Source organism: Brachycentrus maculatus, unplaced genomic scaffold (assembly GCF_059751285.1).
Source record: "Brachycentrus maculatus isolate JH-2025_06_01 unplaced genomic scaffold, ASM5975128v1 h1tg000144l, whole genome shotgun sequence".
Taxonomy (NCBI): Eukaryota; Metazoa; Arthropoda; class Insecta; order Trichoptera; family Brachycentridae; genus Brachycentrus; species Brachycentrus maculatus.
The window spans coordinates 2,265,822-2,285,125 of NW_028280897.1; the positions used below are offsets into that span (position 1 = coordinate 2,265,822).

Genomic DNA, 19,304 nt, shown 5'->3' on the forward strand with positions numbered 1-19,304 from the left:
AGAAATTGTGTGAAAAGGGAGTTCAGCATATAGCCAAGGGCATTTGGGAATATAATAATAATAAATTGTATAAATAAAGTAAAAAGTGGACCGAGTGCATACTTAAATATGATTTTCATTCAAGTACATGATAATGATGTAAGATATAAATAATTGCCATATTTGAATACCTTATCTATAAAATTGTGTATAATGTTATCACTGAAATTATTCCAAAGATCAAAGATTAAGTGTTCATAATTTATTGACGTTTATCAATGTCTATTTTGATTTAATTTTTGATAGATTAGCTTCATTTAATAATAAGTTAATTGGTATGCAGATAATATTATGGATCAAGGGTGCTCAACAGTGTTCACAATGCGACCTACTTTTGTATCTTAAGTTTTCTAGCTAACGACTCCCCACATGATTCTCATGAGATATTTTACATTTCTATAAACTTAAACACACTTTCTTAAAATAAGAAGTATGAAGTAATTTAATTTAAGTATTTTTTGTCTTTTCAAAATATGGCGCAAAAAAATAATAACACCAATAGATGTCTCTAGTGAAGTTCTAATGATTCAAGAACAATGTTTTGAAATTGGTTCATATATATATAGAACTTCCAAGAATTTGAGTAGTGTGGTTGTCAATAATGGGTAGAATTGGTGAATGTTACACGTGTATAGTGAGTTATTTGACTTTGTGTATTATCGGCTATTGCAGATAATTTAGTTAATAACAAAGCGCAAAGAGACATCCGGTAGGCTATCTGCCAAATGGGAGCAGTATTTATTGTCATGTAACTCTTCTTCCGCTTCCTTAGTGTAGTGGTAAGTGCGTTCGGCTCCGGTAAATCCCGGATTCGATTCTCGTGGGGTCAAGATAAATACAGTAGATGCTCTCTTACCGACCGACCGACCCTGGGCCGAATAACGAAAGCCGGATAAAGAGAAGGAAGTGAAAAACACAATCAAAAAACACTTTCGTTAGGAAGAAAAAAAAAAACAATTTTTCAAAACACTAAGAAAAAAGAACCTTTATTCTGTATTTTAGAAACTCACACATTAAAAATTAACATTTTACAAACTGCCACACTTCACTCCAAATATTTCCAAAATGTAGGCAAAGAGGATGGAACACCACACTCTTCTATCCTAACATGCACTCCTAGCTTCTTTCACATTCATACATCTAGTCGTACATTCCTTCCGATTACGCAAGCTTTTGACACTGATCAATTGAGGCTCGTTCTGTTCTCCTAATATACTTTCGTCGAATATGCTTTCGTAGTCATTCTCATTCCTCTAAATGTCCATACCACATACTCACATTCCTTTCCATATATGGTTCATTTAAATTACAACATTATAATGTTTCCAGATCATGGTGCAGGGCATGGTGCCTCTGTGCTCTTGGCAGTACGAGCGGATCTTCAACACCGTTCGCGTTCCCGGAGTGGATGTCGACAAGATCGTCCACTACCAGGATAGCAACCACATCGTCGTGTACCATAAGGGCCGCTACTTCAAAGTCATCATCTACCACAAGGGACGCCTTCTCAAGCCGGTTGAACTCCAAATGTAATTATTGACTCACTCCCATTTTCCAATCGGTGGCTTGTTCACTGTTGACAAATCCGTATGTGCTAGGTAAACAATCAAATCCAAATCTTCAAATGTTCAGGCTAGATGAACAAGTGATTTTTTAGTACTATGTTTAATAATTTTATATTTACTTCCTAAAAATTGGTAGTGAAGAAGAATAATATTTGTCGTTTTTATTTTATGATTGTTTGCTTAGCATCTACAGAAATCATGCAGCGGTGATGGTCCGTACAGTCTAGCTGGAGGTCCCGGGTTCAATTCCCAGTTTATTCAAAACAAAAGCGATTTTTTCACTCTTATATTTATTTAATAGCAATAGTACATGTGGTTTCTTGGGCGTATTGATGTTTTCTTGGGTATTTATTTATTGTTAAATGTTTAGACAAATCCAAGCCATCCTTGATGATCCGACCAAACCCCTGGATGGCGAAGAGCTGCTGGCTTGTCTGACTGGAGGAGATCGTTCCCACTGGGCTCACGTTCGTCAAACCGTGTTCAACAAAGGCTACAATCGCACATCGCTCCACACCATCGAGACGGCCGCATTCACAGTTTCCCTGGGTCAGTATACGTATAACGCAACAATCACCGCTTTTTATTTTCACCATCTTTTTGTCTCCTTTGGTAGCGGCCATAATTTTGTTAAGAGCAATTGTCAGAAAGCGCATTAAACATATTTTATTTTATTAAAAATGAACACGTTGCGTGTAGCAAATATGCCAGGCGCGTACATCTAACATTTCCCCTGGTGTGGAATACGCGCCAGGCGCGTATTATGATACTAAATGATAACAATGATACTTTTGAGTCAAATGACTCAAAAGTATCATTGCGTAATTGAAAATATACTCTTACAGTCTTGATACAACATTTTATGTCGGTGTGTAGTGAAAAAAAAGAAATTAATAATTTTTTATGTATGAATGTATAATTTGCGAGTGTAAACTCTGCTTTAGTCCTCTCGACGACTAATGTTTGTACTCTTTGGTCTCGAATCAAGTATAATCATGAGCTGCATGTGAATGCTACTCACAAAGAGATCAGTACTTACTGTATTCATTCTATATAAATTAATTTTTCATTTATATTATAGTTTAACCTTTTTTGAATTTGGCCATTTTGTCAGCATCTCGTGATTGTTCGAACGTGAACGTGTTAATCAATCAATGCTTTTATTTATTTTAAAAACAAAACTTTGTATTATACTTAGTTCAGTGGTCGAAGTGCATTAAGACTGATATGAATTATCAGAAAAATACTTTATAGCCTTACGCCAGACTTTTACAGTAGACAATAATAACAATTTTATCTGGAGTTATCAGCGTCATGTGCTTTTATTGCAAAAATAGTAATAATAATTGGATAATTTTTGGGGTCAATGTCTTGTCTTTAATCACAAACAGTTTTTTATAACAAAAACATTTTTACAGACTTGGTAAACTAGTTTAATTCTTTCCGCAGTGAAAGAAGAGAAACTTAAACGATAGTTTTTTTTTGCAAAATGGATATGAAATATTTGACATTAACATTAAATCATAGGTTTTGGAAACATGTTGCTTTGATTGATTAACATAATGAAAAATAATAATTTATATGAAATGTGAACAAAACGGAACTAAAGTGTGTTGCTTAAACAATACACAAATTTTACCATTTTTTTAAAGCTTAATGTTTTTTATTGGCGCTTGAGGCTGTGTGACTGAATTTTTTTTTTATGTCTAACTATACTTAGATTAAATTGATGTCAAATGTTGTTTTAAGGTCTGTTGATCATTTGCAGATGGAGTTATTTTTTTACCAATTCATATTTTCTGTTGCGATTTCCTTACCCATGTGGCGAAATTAGTGCATCGAGTAACCCAGATGCTTTCTCTATGCGATATTTTTTCTGTTTAAATATTAAAAGTCAAAAAATATTATTACACATGTAACTAACTGTCTTATTAATTTGTTTTAATGTTTTAATGCGAATGGTGGTAAATTGATATTGTGTTAATTTATTATGTTGAATTTGTAATTTATAATACACTTTCATATAATCTTTGAAATTTACAATAATTCAAGCAATATCGTAATCCTTCTGAGCTACATATTTGAATATCTCTGTTTGACTAAATTTTGTAAGGCTTTCCATCATTTATCCATATCCGCTCCTTATGTGGAGCATGTGGAGTCTATAAACTAACTCCAGGTTCTTCGGACTGCTGCTATCTTGCATCTTCCCAAGCAGTGGAACCTGATGCCTTGTAAAAGTGGCAAGCTTGACTTGTACTCTCGGAAGGCATGCGGAATACACGGCCCAGATAATTAAATTGTCTTTTTTTATGACAGTTGTGACTATGGGTTGCCACGTTCTACGCTGTATTTTCTCATTCCTTACAAAGTCAAACCACTGCACTCCTGAAATATTTGCAGTCGTCTATTCTCATTGCTGGGTATACGGCTACTCTACGTCCTTGTATGGTGCCATGTCTCACAGTAATATAAGAGAATAGGAGCAATGCAGGCATTGTATATATCCTTGATAACAGCGTACCTGGGGTTGATGCGTAATTAAAATAAGTATAGTTTGATATTTTGAGAAGGCTTTAAAAATGTGGTCAAACGGAGAAGTCACGAAATGTCCGATGCTTCCTTTGATGTCTTTATTTACTACAATAAGTGTAATATTGAAAATAGCTGTTGGATTATTTTCCAGATGATATTCCCTATGAGTTCGATGAGGCCACACCTTCTAAACTGGACAGATTTGGACGCATACTTCTGCACGGTAACGGGCACGACAGATGGTTCGACAAATCTTTCACTCTTTGCTTCGGATCTAACGGGCGGGTAGGCATACCAATTATTTATTTGTGACAAGTCGAGATACTATTTTTTCAGCCCAATTGGGTCCAAATTTATGAAATAATTGGCTTTTTTTATTCAAATTTTATTTTATTATTATTTGAGGAATAAGAGTTTTACAATGTATTTTTTAATAACTGTCTAATTGAAATTATCATTTTATGTATTAATTTTTCAAATCAAACATAGATTTTTTAGTCTACTAAGTTGTATTTTATTAAAAAACACAAAATATAGAATTTAGTAGACTCAAAAAATCAGTGTTTGATTTAAAAATTAATACAAAAATTAAAATGGAGTTCTACAAATTAAACGCCAAATCAATAAACAAATTATCATTGTTCACATATTTTTCACATTGAAGTGGACATCAGCACACCAGCCTAATTTTAGGGACTAAATTAATTATCATAAATTCTATCAAGCAATTTGAAGTAATATTTAGATTTACGTTGAAAAAAAAAGACTAATCCGCAGCAAAAAGCTAACTAATTGGCTTTTTGTAACATAATGTTAATGTGTACATAATTTTTTTAAATAAAAAAAAACTTATTAACCTTAAAAGAAAACATTTAATGATTAGGTATTTATTTAACCAGTTTATTAAATTTTTAATTTTTACAGGTGGGTTTTAACGCTGAACATTCCTGGTAAGAATATTTCCATTTTATTTTATTTTCTAGAATTTTAGTCATATATTTTTATATATGTTTTTAAAAAGAATCGTTTGATTATAACCAAATCACATACATTTAGTAACATGTTTGATTTAGTTGGGCAAGCTTTTATTCCTTGTCATAACGTATGAAATGAATTTTATTATTTACGTCTTATTCTATCTACCAAAGTAAATTTAAAAGTTTCGGAAATATGTATGCTACCATTATCTATAGCCATTAAACATAGAAACTTAATATTATAAAGTTGTTCAAAAATGAGTGGGCAGATCTGAATTAGATCGCATCATCGGCCATGTCATATTTGAGGCATAATTTTTTTTTTCATCATGATTTTTTTTTTTAAATATTGGAAAATGTGCCCTCAGCACAAGAAAACTCAGTGAGGGCATATTTCATATCGTAATTTGTAATTATTACATTTGATGAAATCAAAATAAAATAATTATACTAGTAGGCTGTAAATTCCCAAACAGATTTTTCACATTTACAATCAAACCAAATAACGTATTAAATCAAATTAAGATCAAATCAAATCAAATAGCGTATTAAAAACTCTAAAAGCATGCACTAATTTAAATATTAAATTATTTATTTGGAAGAAAAAATTCCCTAACAAGTATGTAACAAGCCGTACCCGCCCAACTTGTAGCTATAAATAATCATGTATAATGCAAGATTTGAGTTATATGTATACTTATCTACGCAAGCACATGTAATATTTTCAAATGATTCTTTTTAAATTGGCATTTACAATGTTCTATCAAAAACGTTTTATATCCCTCGAGGGCACTGTTTCTTAGCAAATGTAATATGTATTATGGAGATACCAGTGCCTTCTGTACCAAATTCAAGTCGATGTCAAATTTCAACAAAATCGGTAAGTCAGTCTCTATGTTTTTTTTTAATATGAGGGGAGCAAAAGATACAGAAGCAAAAGCGCCTTATTGCAATAGTCAATATTTAAATATTTTAGAAGGTTTTGATTTTGAAATATTTTTACTGATGTCATATATAAATATTTTGTTCATAAATATTTTCAATGAAGTCCTGGCTACCAATTCTAATGTTCGGAAGTGGAGTTGGCAAAAGAAGGATGTGAGTAGACTGAATGCAGTCGAAATGCGATCTCTCAGAAGAATGTGCGACAAAACGATGTATGATAGATGTTCGAATAGTGAAATAAGGAAAGATTTCAAAGGAAAGTTTTCAAATGAAAGGTTTTGTGACTACATTTTATTACATCTTCTATTGTATGATTCCGATTCAATTCCATGTGTAAAGCAATTTTAATTTATAAATATGCATCTAACAATCAAAGAAGTATAGTATGTATGAAAGGGTGAAAGGAGCCATGAGGGTAGAGTAACAAATTGTTAAAATATGAATTAAGTAAGCAATAATATTTGGTTGACCAAATGTCACTTGAACTCCCATGGTTTCCCTGCCATATACTATTCATTTCATTCATTAGTTTTATTTCAGTGTTTTATTCAAGTGATACTTGAAGACATTTCTTATTAAGGAGTTTCCAGGCAACCGATGGACAAATTGTCTGATATAATGTTTTGTTGTATTTAATTTAGGGGTGACGCAGGCGTGATGTCACACTTGTGGGAGGTTGTGATTACGGACGAGGCTTCATCTGACCTGTGGGTATTAGCGACTCCAAAGAAAACTTATGCTTATTTACCTACATATGTATTTTATATATATCTTCATAATTATTAATTCTTTCGGTAAATGGATGATAGCACAAATCTCTGTATTTTATATTTCAGCATCTTTTGGAATGCGGTATTTGGAAATATTACTTAGTATAATAATTATTATCAAGCTTGATAATATTATGTATGTTTTTACTATGTACATATTATCTATTTGTGTAACTGTGAAACAGTGCTTGATTATAATATATGTTGCTTTGTATGTACCCGACCCCTGGTTCAATTGCTTGACGAAACATAAACCGATAGTTTTTCTGGGTTCTTACGCTGTTCCAGTTGATGCCAAACAGTATGTGGTGAGAAACATGGAAAGCTATTCAGAGATATTCCTTAAGGTTTTACTTGGTGGAACTTGTTCTCGGACATGCTTACTTTCTTACTTCATATATTGCATTTTAATCTCTTTGTGGCGTTAAGAATATATCTGAATACGGTTTCAGCATATAGTGTGTGTTATTTTTATCAATAAACAACTTCTTTCATTTTTTGCTAGTTTACAAATTCCTCTTTTATAGAATTCTCGAGATATTTCAGAAAAAAAGTTACTTTTGACAGCAATCACATTTGAAAAAATAAGTAATTAATGATCGATTATAACGCCTTTCTGTAATCACTTCTAAATTAGAAAAGTTGTCGGAAATGTTTTATCAAATTCATCATATAATTTGGACTCTACAAGATAGAAAAATACGAATTAAAAAACTTAACAAACTAAAGTCTTTTTAAAAAAAAATTATAATTAATAAATAAAAAAGTAAAAAATTGTAATTGTTACGTCTAAATTTCCGAACAGACTTCATGGCTACCACTGATCCTAACATGCAACGCCAAATATTATTTCTCTGTAATCTCTTTCATCTTATGATTTTGATGGTGAGGCATCATCAACGAGGTCCCGTTAAGTGTTCATTGCCGTAAAGAGCTACATATGAGGAAGTACAGCTCGAGGCAATGCAATGGCGAGGCATGACGTCTGCTTGTGGTTACATATGGATATCACCGTTGGTTTATGTTTGATCAAGCATTTGTATCTTGTATTCCTTATCTGGACTCCCTTCACACCCAATTTTTCTACAGTATTTAGACAACAGTTACTCATTTGAATTGGCCACCAATTGTTATAGGGCCGACGCTCCTGTGATGGGGCATCTTTGGGAATACATCATATGGTCGGAAATGGACTTGGGGTAAACTGACTACTTTTTACTTTCTTATTAATTCAAGTGGCATTTACTTTCTATAATTCCGTATTTAAATAATAAAACAAACATTTTTTATTCTACTGTGGATTTCTCTGCGATGTTAATTTGCCTTGTGAAGGCATTGTCAAGCTGCATATTAAACTTATAAATTGAATATTAAAATCAAACACTGAGTCTTGATTGTAATTTCGACCAGTTTTGAAGCAAACAGCTTCTTCCTAAAGACTAATGAATACTAAACAATATCTAAAAAACAAAAAATTCAAATATTTGGCAATTAGCAGAGATTAAGTAGGAATATATAGTAGCTATTTTATGTGTTGATTGCCAGTTGCAGGCAAAGGAATCTGAGTCGTATGGTGTAACCATAAATACTGAGGTACAACAGTATAGAAAACAGAACGAGGTAATCCTTGAAACCATAGACAAAACTGGATTGACACCTGTTTAAGTCAATGCTAACTTCATAATAAATGCCAAATTAGAAACCAACCGCATTTTACATACTTCTCTACCCTTAAAACATGTAAATCACACGCTTTCACCGTGTTCTAATCAAAAGTTAAGATCAATATTAAGTTTAGAAAAGAACACATAAATATGTGGAAATGTGACGCACAATGGTAACTCCCAATTTTCTTACTGATGTCATAAATGATTTATATTACAGTTTGACAATACCCTTACAATGCTTAACACATTGGCTACGGGTAGTTTATTTTTAAAAATGTGACTTGCGGCGGGGGCGAGATTTGATTGCAATTACACAAGCGAAAGTTAGCAGATTTCAAATTGTAGGGCTCAATCGATAAAACAAAAACGAAAATGGAAAACAAAGTACCATCTTACGTCTTTAAAAAAATTTATAGTTCTTCATCGAAGACTTTCAACCAGGTTTTGCACCAGTGAAGAATAGATAATCATATTTGTACTATAATAACACCTATCCACTACACAGCACAGCAAAAATGACAAAATAAATTAGAAGTCTAAAATTTTTTTTTTGTGTATGCAACACAAGGTTTCTGAAACACCCCGTAGCCAATATGTTAACATCTAGAAGAAATAATTAACAGTTGAATCACAAATGGATGGTTCCTTGATCTATTAATTTATGACTTTCTTTTAACTGTCTTGATGTTGATTTGTACACGTAAGTTTTGTGACGAAGCCTCGTATTAAAAAAAAACTTCATAAAACAAATATCACAAATAGTGGACAAAACAAAATCAGCTAACTTTCCTAACTTAATTATATCCCATAGCTAACATTATGTATACTTAGTAAATCTACATTTAAGGGACCCACAAAGCAATAGTATTTAGATCACCAGCTTTGTGACGGGTTACTTGTATTGTTCGTACGAAATAATTAGCCACTTTTGCAATGCTTTCATATTTTTTATGCTGCATTATGCATCAATTTACATAATGCTTCCTGATATATGTATTGCACAGCACGCTAGGTTACTGAACTAAAATATTTAATTTAAATATATATTTATATTTCATATTTATTAGTAAAAGAACTTATATGATAATATTATTTAAATATTTTTTTCTGTCAAAAAATATTTTTTATTAATTAATTTGGCAGTCACTTCGTGGTAAAAATCTATACATTTTTTATTTGAGTTTTACTTGGTAAATACTGCTATTTTTAAAATATATTTTGAAACGTGTTTCGATGCATTCTGCATCATTTCCATACATTCATTATCATACAGTGTTTGAACATGATACAGAATACATCGAAAAACGTGTCACAATAGATTTTAAGATATAGTGGTATTTACCAAGTTAAACTTGAATTAAAAAAAATCATATTTATTTATTTTTTGTAATATTTAAATCATAATTTGAATCTTTTAACTAAGTTTATGAATTAACTTCTATTATTATAATTCGCACCCCTAGTCTTCACGGTATCATAACTTAAATATCTAGTGTGTAATTGCTGATAATTTTGTAGATTATTTATAATTTATTATCATGGGTTTGGCTAGTACTTACTATTATTAGTACTTAATGTCGATGTTTTGGATTATATAGCAGATTAACAGATCATCACTGTACATTTTATCAGTTTTATCGACCTAGATGATAGATTCTGCAATGCCGTCTATAAAATCTCATGTTACAAAGTATAAAATCCAGTGAAAATATGACATCAGTGATTTTTTTTTGTAAAAACATGTAATTTAAATAAGTAAATATTTTACATTTTATATACGAGTGTATTAAATGTACTTTCTGAGGAAAAAAAACACGATTTATCAAGTTGAATAAATGAATTTTTTATTTGTGCTTTTTTAAAACTAGCGGTGCGATGTATACAATTAACATAACAAAATACATATTAACATTTATTTATTTTATAATGTGGTCCTTGATTTTAAACAGGGAATTATTCATATATACATATTTAAGTAATATTTGTTTTTGCTTCCTTTAAATTTTATGCAGTGCTTTTAAAGATATTATGCCAGCCTAATGACATTTAAAAAAAAACTCATAAATACGAACATTATTAAATTTTCATGTATGTACTTGTTTTTCCATTGTAAACTAGTAAAAAACCGTAAGCCAGTGTAATTCATTTAGCTTATTTTTACCTTACTGCGCTTCCACATCTGTTTTACAAAAATTTTCAAGGGCTTTTTAAATTATCACATTTTCTTTTATTTTAACAAATGAAATAATTTTATGAAATATACAGTTTGTTATTAAAGATCAGATTATTACATTTTTTAATATCTATTTTTCTTTTTTTGACAGCAATATTAAGTTAGGTATTTTAAAAATAACGTAAAAACATATCAACAATGGCATTTTGAATTTGCACATGCAAACTTTTTAATTTTTCAAATTTGACCACTACATGCAAGTTATTAAAAGTTTTTTTTGTTGATAATATCGTGGGTGTACTGGCAAAAAACGTTAACTCCAAAATCTGCAATTTTGACTTAATGATGCATATTATAAAGTTTTCAACCTTCTATAAACTCTAAAAAAAAAAGTAGTTTGAAATGTCATATACATGTGGTTTTCAAATTAAATTCAACTTTAAGTTTAAAAGTGGGTATTTTATTCAGGCTAAAAGCTTTAAATAACAGGGATTATTCAAACAGGGGTTTTAGAGTTGACGTTTTTTGCCAGTATACCATATGTTAGTTATGTTAGTATACAACCACTCTCCGACTTCAATTATATAAGTCTATCAGTTTGGAGACATACCCGTTTCATTACCAGAACAATAACTACGCTACATCACTTCCACGATACACATCGAAGAACCTATAGTGCCAGTATAGGAGTAGGAAAATAGATGTTGAGGAAGGCTAGGGGTGTATCAAGACATGCTGGTAGTAGTATCATTTGTTAATAGTGTTTGTAGTGACATGTGTATGAAAATACTTAGTTCACTTTACTTTAACGCCGACCACAACTTTGTAGTTGGTGACACATTATTATACCAGATTATTGTGATAAATACCAAGTAAAGTATAAATATTGCATTTTTGGTAAGTGCGGGGTAAACAATTGTAAATCTAACCTCAAACGTTTGAGAGAGATAATTGAGTGATTTTTAATAATATTTTGCTAAACATTTTTAGAAAGTAAATATAAAATTATTGAATGTAAGAATTTTATGTTTACTTCCTGAAAAAAATCTAAAAAAATGTACTTTTTTTCTCTCCTGCACATTTAACATCTTTAATTCGCCATTCACCTTATATATACAGGTTTTAAGAACCGTTTGTTATCTGTTTTTTGGATTGTTATTGTAGTCACTGTCTATCAAAAATACAATTTTTAACACATGTGTTATTATTGTATTAACGTAATGATATTTATTCTGATTTTTAAAAGAAATAGCAAGCAAACAAACTTTTTTTTGAGACCGTTTGATTTTTCAATATTCAAAACTCAAAAAAAAGTTGAATCACGCGATGTCACTCTCAAGTTTTCAAATTGTGGAATAAACTGAGTATATTTCAAGGTTTGAAGAAAGCTAGCGGACTTATCAGCTGTCGAAAATGGATTTTCATATAGTTGAAGTTCCTATTCATTATTCTGACCTTCATCCGCACTCAATGGGTACTCCATTAAGTTGATGTGGTGTCATCTTGACTGTTAGTTACATGGAGACAAGGGGATTAGACTTGTGTTTCTTTGGTTCAAATATTTGTTTTTTTTTTAAAATTTGATTTACACTTTGTAAATAATTTTACAGAGTTTCCTAACCATTTTATCGATAACAATCGCACATATAACAACAATAACGTTAAAATCTTAAAGATACAAAAAGTCATAAACTGCAACATTTTGAAGCATTAGAAATTCATTAAAAAAATAATTATAATAAACGTTAATAATAGCGTTTTGCAGAATGTCTGACCAAAAAGTTGTTGTACACTACTTAACTAACATTTTGCAGAAATATCTGACCACAAGGTAGATATGCTTTAAATATTACTAAAACTGTTTTCAATTTTAATAATTGTGTAACTTGGTGTGATTAGATATGATGAAAATGGAAACTCCAAAGGTGTACCAAGCCTAGAGCCTCCCGAGCCCATTAAGCTGCTGTGGACCCTCTCCACCCCGGAATACCGGATGGCAGTCAACCAATCCTACCAGGTGGTCCAAAGATTGATCAACGACTTGGATCTGAGAATTGTCATGTTCAAAGCATATGGCAAAGGTACACACAATATTCCATATTGTTACACTACCTTTTTGGGGGTCTATGTTCTTTGGGGTTTTCTTGACGAGCGATACGTGGAAGTCTGTCTTCTGACATTCTGTTAACGTGCTCATTGCAGTATCGCCTCCATTGCTGTCCCCAACCTCACAATATCTTCCGTCTTACACATGCTCCGGATGCCTGAATTTCTGAGGCATCGGATAATGTAGCAGCCTTATTGATTTCTTTGAGTCTCAAAATAGAAAGCAACATAAGAAACGTTGATTGTTTTAGGATTTATGAAGAAGTGCAGGACATCTCCTGATGCGTTCATCCAGATGGCATTACAACTCGCCTACTACAGGAACGCCGGGCGCTTCAGTCTGACGTACGAGGCATCCATGACGCGATTGTTCCGTGAGGGGCGTACGGAAACCGTCCGACCATGCACCATAGAAAGCGCTGCTTGGGTGAAGGCCATGGAGAATAAGAGTGCCACGGTAATTTGAAATTAGTTTTTTGGAAGATAAAGAGAAATGAAAAGCAGAAGTAGGTAGATTAGTGGAGGACAAATTGTAACTAACTGCAGGCCTGAACAGGAGAAGGGTGGCATGTGACATTATATAAACCGTTTTAGTGCTGAGATTTTTTCTCATATGTATACTGAAATTGCTTAAGCCGTTTTGCAGAAATGGTCCTTTTTATTAGTTGTGTACAAAATCAACAACATTTTTCCCTAATATCTATCGATTTTAACATTTCTTTCTAGTATTGCAAGCAATGCTTTAAAATACAAGCCTTCCAGGTTATTCTTTAATATGGTCACATCATGAATGTGTTTGTTTACAGATAGAAGAAAGGATGAATTTATTCGTTAAAGCAACAGCTCGCCATCAGCTTGGCTACCAAGATGCCATGTGTGGAAAGGGCATAGATCGTCATCTCTTCTGCCTGTATATTGTGTCCAAATACCTGGAGCTGGACTCTCCATTCCTGCAGGAAGTGCTCAGTGAGCCATGGAGGCTGTCCACCAGCCAAACTCCCCACGGTGAGCACTATTTTGTCTATTCTTATAAAATAACAAATAAAAAAACTTAAAAAAAAATAATTAAAAAACTGGGGGCAATGACTGTAACTAGCTAAATATTGCAGATTTCTATCATGTATGATTCTGTTGCATATATGCAAAATCAATTTTAGTATGAAGATAACTTAACGATTATAGTCCAGACCTGCATTACACACATTGAAGATGACATTTATCTACAAACACACCAATATGTCAAATTAAAATTAAATATAAATCGACTGACAGATATATGCCACTCTGGATTGCCATTTTTAAATTTAATAATTACACATAAATGAGAACTCTACGGAGTTTTATGCATAATTTTTTATAGTTAATTTATAAATACTTTTTCATTAAAATTAGTTAAATATGGATTTAAAACTTATGTATGTTTTAAATCCAACATCTAAGAATTTGAGTAGTGTGGTTGTCAATCATCGGTAGAATTGGTGAATGTAAAGTGATCACTTAAACCAGCCTATGACGGTCGTAAGCCCTGTAAATACCCAGACTTCCATATTCTTCTTCATCTATGTTGAGATGTCAAAAAATATTATGTTTGTCCTACTTATATTTATAAAAGCGACCACTGTATATCTATGGATTTCCTTTCTGAAAGTTCATGGTTCGCCACTATCCATTTTGTTCAAAACCACAGATATTTGGTACTAATAAAATTCCATTATGAAATACATAATAATATATGTCAATAAAAAAATACATCTGACCGTTGTATTTAAGCCTAAGCTTAGTTAGTAATTTAGTTTTTTTTTAAAACTATTTTTCTTACTTGATTTTCTGAACTTGATAATAATTGTTTAAGGGCAAACGAGCAAGCTGGATCTGAAAAAGTATCCCAATTGCATCAGTGCCGGAGGTGGATTTGGACCAGTTGCTGACGACGGTTATGGAGTATCTTACATCATCGCTGGAGAAAACCTGGTCTTCTTCCACATCTCTTCCAAGAAGAGTTGTCCGATCACTGTACGTATGCTTTGTCCAATATATAGCAAAAACTCCTTTTTTTTTCAAACAAAAGCAGTAAATAAAACTGTACATTTTATGTAATAAAATAACAAGTATATTATAAAACTGTTTATTTTAATCGATTTAAAAAGATTAGATGTATTTTACTGATTATTGTTTTTTTTTTTTTAAAAAAACATTTTTTTCTGGAATTTTTTCATTGTGTTTTTGTTGTTTTCTTTAACCTGTTAATCGTGCGGTCTGCTGTCCAATTACGCAACTTGTAACGGGCGCGAATACTGATTCACTCCTTGTCTTAAATTCATGTCGAGACATGTATGGATGACTAATACCTTTGTTGTTCGAAAAATATACGTCCTGCCCGTTCCAGGGCGTAACATGTATTTCAAGGACGTATTCATATGTCTTACCCGTACCCGATATTGTTTACGTTTGACGTATTTATGCGTCCCGCCCGGTTAACAGGTTAATTAATTTTTTCTTGAATTTAATACTTTTCTTGATAGACCCGTGTTGCAGATATTTAAAGGAGTGATAATATTTACAGATTTAATTATAATTATTATACTGGTTACTTACAGAACTCTTCGAGGTTTGCCCTGCAGATTGAAGATGCTCTGGTCGATATCCAAACCATGTTTGATCAGTACAAAATTACAAAGGTGGCCAGTGGCGCTAAATAAATCTTCCATCATTTTCATTAATGTGATTTAAACTAAAATACTATTTTGTGATAGTATGTGTATATGATTTAAAAAAAATTAAATCTTGTATTTAAAAAAAAATATTTAAGAAAAATTATCATTGATTTTTTTTTTAAATCTTTACTTTTATTTCATTATACACAACTTAGTTTCGAAAACTACAGATGTTTTCATCTACAGGTGAATAGTAAAACATGATAGCTCCGCCATCCTCTCACTGTCAACAAAACAAAAAAACATTACCTGAAATTGTAAAAGTCTGCTCTGTAATAATAATAAATAATTAATCTTACGGAGAAATAAGCATCAATATTTTTGCTAAGATTTTCTTAGTTCATGCTGAACGCCACTTTGAATTAATAATAAAATGTTTATCGGCTTACGTCAGAGGTATTTGTATTAGGTGACCAAAAGGGTTTGTGCGGTTTTGTAGTGCAAGATTTCCGCCGTGTTATCTTGTTGTGATCATGTTTTCGTGTATTGTATAGGTCAGAAATGCGTTGTGACTTGCTGTGACCATGTTTTCGTACGTGTTGTAAATCAGATGTGCGTTAGTTAGTTGGTACTTTTTACCATTGCATGTCTGTACTTTTATTGTAATTATGAAGCCTTTTAAAATGTCAATTAAATGTAGTGTAATCGCAGAAATTAAATTTTAACTCGCGGTTAAAAAAAGACTGCAAATGCTTGCCTTTATGTAACGTACGTGGATGTAGAAGAACGAGTGTTCAGAACTGTTTCTTTACTCTTATGCAGATGAATTGTTCTAAGATTGACATTGTTCATGATATTGTGTTATCGATGATAAGCAACCGCACAAACTTTCTTCCTTGCCTAATTAAATATATCTAATTTTTGTACAAAATAATTATTTTATCTTGATTTCCAATAAAAGTATAAATACTTGATACTTTCCTTAGTATACTATTGCAACCCACAAATTGTATTTTTTTAAATGTATTTCATTATATCCTTAAATTCTACTATAAAAAAAATTGTGATTAATTATATTTTCATAGATACAAAAGACGATAAACTCAGTACAAATTAAGACAAAATAAATTGAAATCCTCTGGTAAAATTACATTTTGTGGTTTGTGATACTAAACTTTATAGAAGCAGTCGATTTGTACCAAAATCTTTACGATTTACATATTAAAATAAAAGCTATCATTCACATCATGTTTCAATTGCGAGCAGTTGTCTTTACACATTTGGTAATCCAACAATGCATTCTATATAAATATAAACATGTATTTAGTTGACATCTACTTTTTCTTATAAAGTGAAAAATAATTATTAGAGATTACTTTTAAAATATATGATTATGATTATGTTAAAGGTGATTTAGTAAAATAGAACCTTTTTTTGTAGAATAGTTTCCTTAATTCCAGCACATTTGATGGATTTTTAAAATTATTATTATTAAATAATAAAATTGAATTTTATACATTGTACGCTTTTTGTTAAAAACTTATTATATTTTTTGTAACTTCTATGTTCATCATTAATTAGTTTCTGAAGTATCCAAACCCACCGTAGGGACATCTCGCTTTGTATGAGTCATAGATTGGCAGCATTTCTCACTTCTGACACTTCAAGCGTTGAAATAGATCCCGTCGTATTTGCAATAGTACTGTAATGACACTCTGCTTATTCAAATATTATACTTTTTTGTTGCTTTATTTTCTACATATAAAATTAAAATGTCTCATTGCGTGGTTATGGTGATCATTTATATTTTAAGAGTTTATTGGAAAAATAAAAAAAAACAACAGTTGAAATTAAGAGTATATAGCAACATTAAATGATTAATGTAAAAGAATCATATTTTTTAAGGATATTTTAGTTAAGAATATGTTTACGAATGCAACACTCCAATGCATATAGTAATTTTCTTACTCACAAAATGCTACACTGAAGTTAGTTAAAAAACAGGAAATTACACGTTACATAAAAAAGTCGTAAATAGTAAACTTATAAGTAAAAAAAATAGTAGAAAACTTGTCCTTATTTGTATTAAAAGCAATTTATCAAATACTTATATTGTTTTGGATCATCACTGCTTGTATTCTCAAAAAATATAATAAAACTACCTTTTACTCTAATAAAGTAAAGGTTTTTTCATGCGTAAAAAGTGACGGTTATGTTCACTTGGGGGTTTGGACACATGTGTCCTGAGCCAATCTGTTTGACTGATGTGCAAATGTAAAATTTTCTTGGTCACTAAGATTTGGTTGCCGGTATGCCGATGGGTTAATAGTACCTTAAATTTATAGACTTAGATATATTGAGTGATACATTAATTTTTATTGAGGTTATTATTTTCCCTACGATATTAAATCAGTTTGTTGTTTGACTCAAAAATGGGTTTTTTCCCCGTTCACATTTGTAAATAAGACAAGTTAACCAATTCTAATGTATTTCCTGTTTGTAAGTTAACTTCCGTGTGGGCGATAATGAACTGTGTGTATTGAAGTTGCTTGTTTTTCTGTTGATTATATGTTAAGTGTTTTTAAATTTTATTCCTGGCTATGTTTTTCATGTTTCCATAGTGTTTGGGAATTTTAAAAATGTTTCTTATTACTTAAGTTCTGAAATTATCACAAATAAATTGTACCATATGGCAACATTAATCAAGATTGTTAATTCAATTTATTTAGAATTATTTTTTTGTTTATAGTTATTTAAAGTTTACTAAATATTGTTTTATTTTAATTAGTATTGTAGGGCTTCAAACATATAAGAATTAGTAATTTCTCCAATTCCCAAACAAGATTTCATCCGAATGCCATACAAAACTTCTAGGTTAAGTTGAATATCACATTTGTCATGTCGAACAAGCTCAAATTTTCATATCAACATTTAGCACCTATTTGCGCGAATAATTACTGTAATTTTTTTCTTTCTTTTGGAATTGATTCCTTTTACTAAAATGAATATTTTTTGTTAAAATTTTGATAGTGTGAATGTGACTAACTTCTTAATTCAATGTTGTTATTATTATACTCTGTTTTTACAAATATATCTTATTTTAAATCAAAAATTGTTTTTATTTTATTTATAAGTACCATCAGCTGACCTCAAATAGCAACACTCCAAACGTTTCTTCATTAAGATACACATTACATCATTTCGCAGGATCTAAACATTCTGTCAAAATACCGGTATTGAGTAAAAAATAACAACAAATTAATTATTCTCCCAAATTTATTGAATCTCCCTCAAAATAGACTCCTTTTCAAGTCAAATAAAATAACAGCTATATAGTTTTTTACACAAATACTTTATTTGACCAGTGACCGGGTTTTGTTGTTACCGACATCATAAGACTGATAGGATCCAGATTCACCCATATTAATTCAAATCTACATACAAAAATCCATTTCTAAAATGAAATTATAAAAAAAAATCATACTTAAAACCTCTACCATAACATACATGTAATTATTATTATACAACACTACTTTAATTCATTAAATTTAAATTCATTTTGTTAGAAAAAATATATTAATAAAATTGTTGCCTTTTGTGTTTTAAACATAATTTCCTTTTCAATATAATAAAGTCGACATTTTCAATGCGTCTGAATCCGAAATTTGTTCACAACACAAAATTGATAAGGCAAATTCATTACTCAAAATTGAGTGTTGTGATTGTTTTGACTGCTGACAACAAACTAAAAGACAAATCGTATTCAAACTTAGCGTCAATATACAGACGGTTGTGTCAAAAAATCTGAAAATTAATTTATTACATACTAGTTTTAAATTACCTAGTCCCGGTATTTATTTGACAGAATGTATC

General features: G+C 31.0%; 1 protein-coding gene across 2 annotated transcripts in view; it reads left to right on the plus strand.

Moving 5' to 3' along the window:
* whd (carnitine O-palmitoyltransferase whd) overlaps positions 1-15,578 on the plus strand; it is a 99,999-nt gene extending 84,421 nt beyond the window's left edge. The window contains exons 7-16 of one of the 2 annotated variants that reach the window (XM_088260970.1): positions 1,369-1,568; positions 1,975-2,153; positions 4,291-4,424; positions 5,064-5,089; positions 6,703-6,768; positions 12,571-12,752; positions 13,029-13,234; positions 13,584-13,782; positions 14,630-14,790; positions 15,375-15,578. In XM_088260970.1, coding sequence (XP_088117096.1) covers positions 1,369-1,568; positions 1,975-2,153; positions 4,291-4,424; positions 5,064-5,089; positions 6,703-6,768; positions 12,571-12,752; positions 13,029-13,234; positions 13,584-13,782; positions 14,630-14,790; positions 15,375-15,476 — 1,455 coding nt within the window. In that variant the 3' untranslated portion in view covers positions 15,477-15,578. Of the gene's footprint in view, positions 1-1,368; positions 1,569-1,974; positions 2,154-4,290; positions 4,425-5,063; positions 5,090-6,702; positions 6,769-7,967; positions 8,031-12,570; positions 12,753-13,028; positions 13,235-13,583; positions 13,783-14,629; positions 14,791-15,374 lie in introns of both variants that reach the window. The other variant, XM_088260971.1, reaches the window with a different exon arrangement.
* Positions 15,579-19,304: the final 3,726 nt, after the last annotated feature.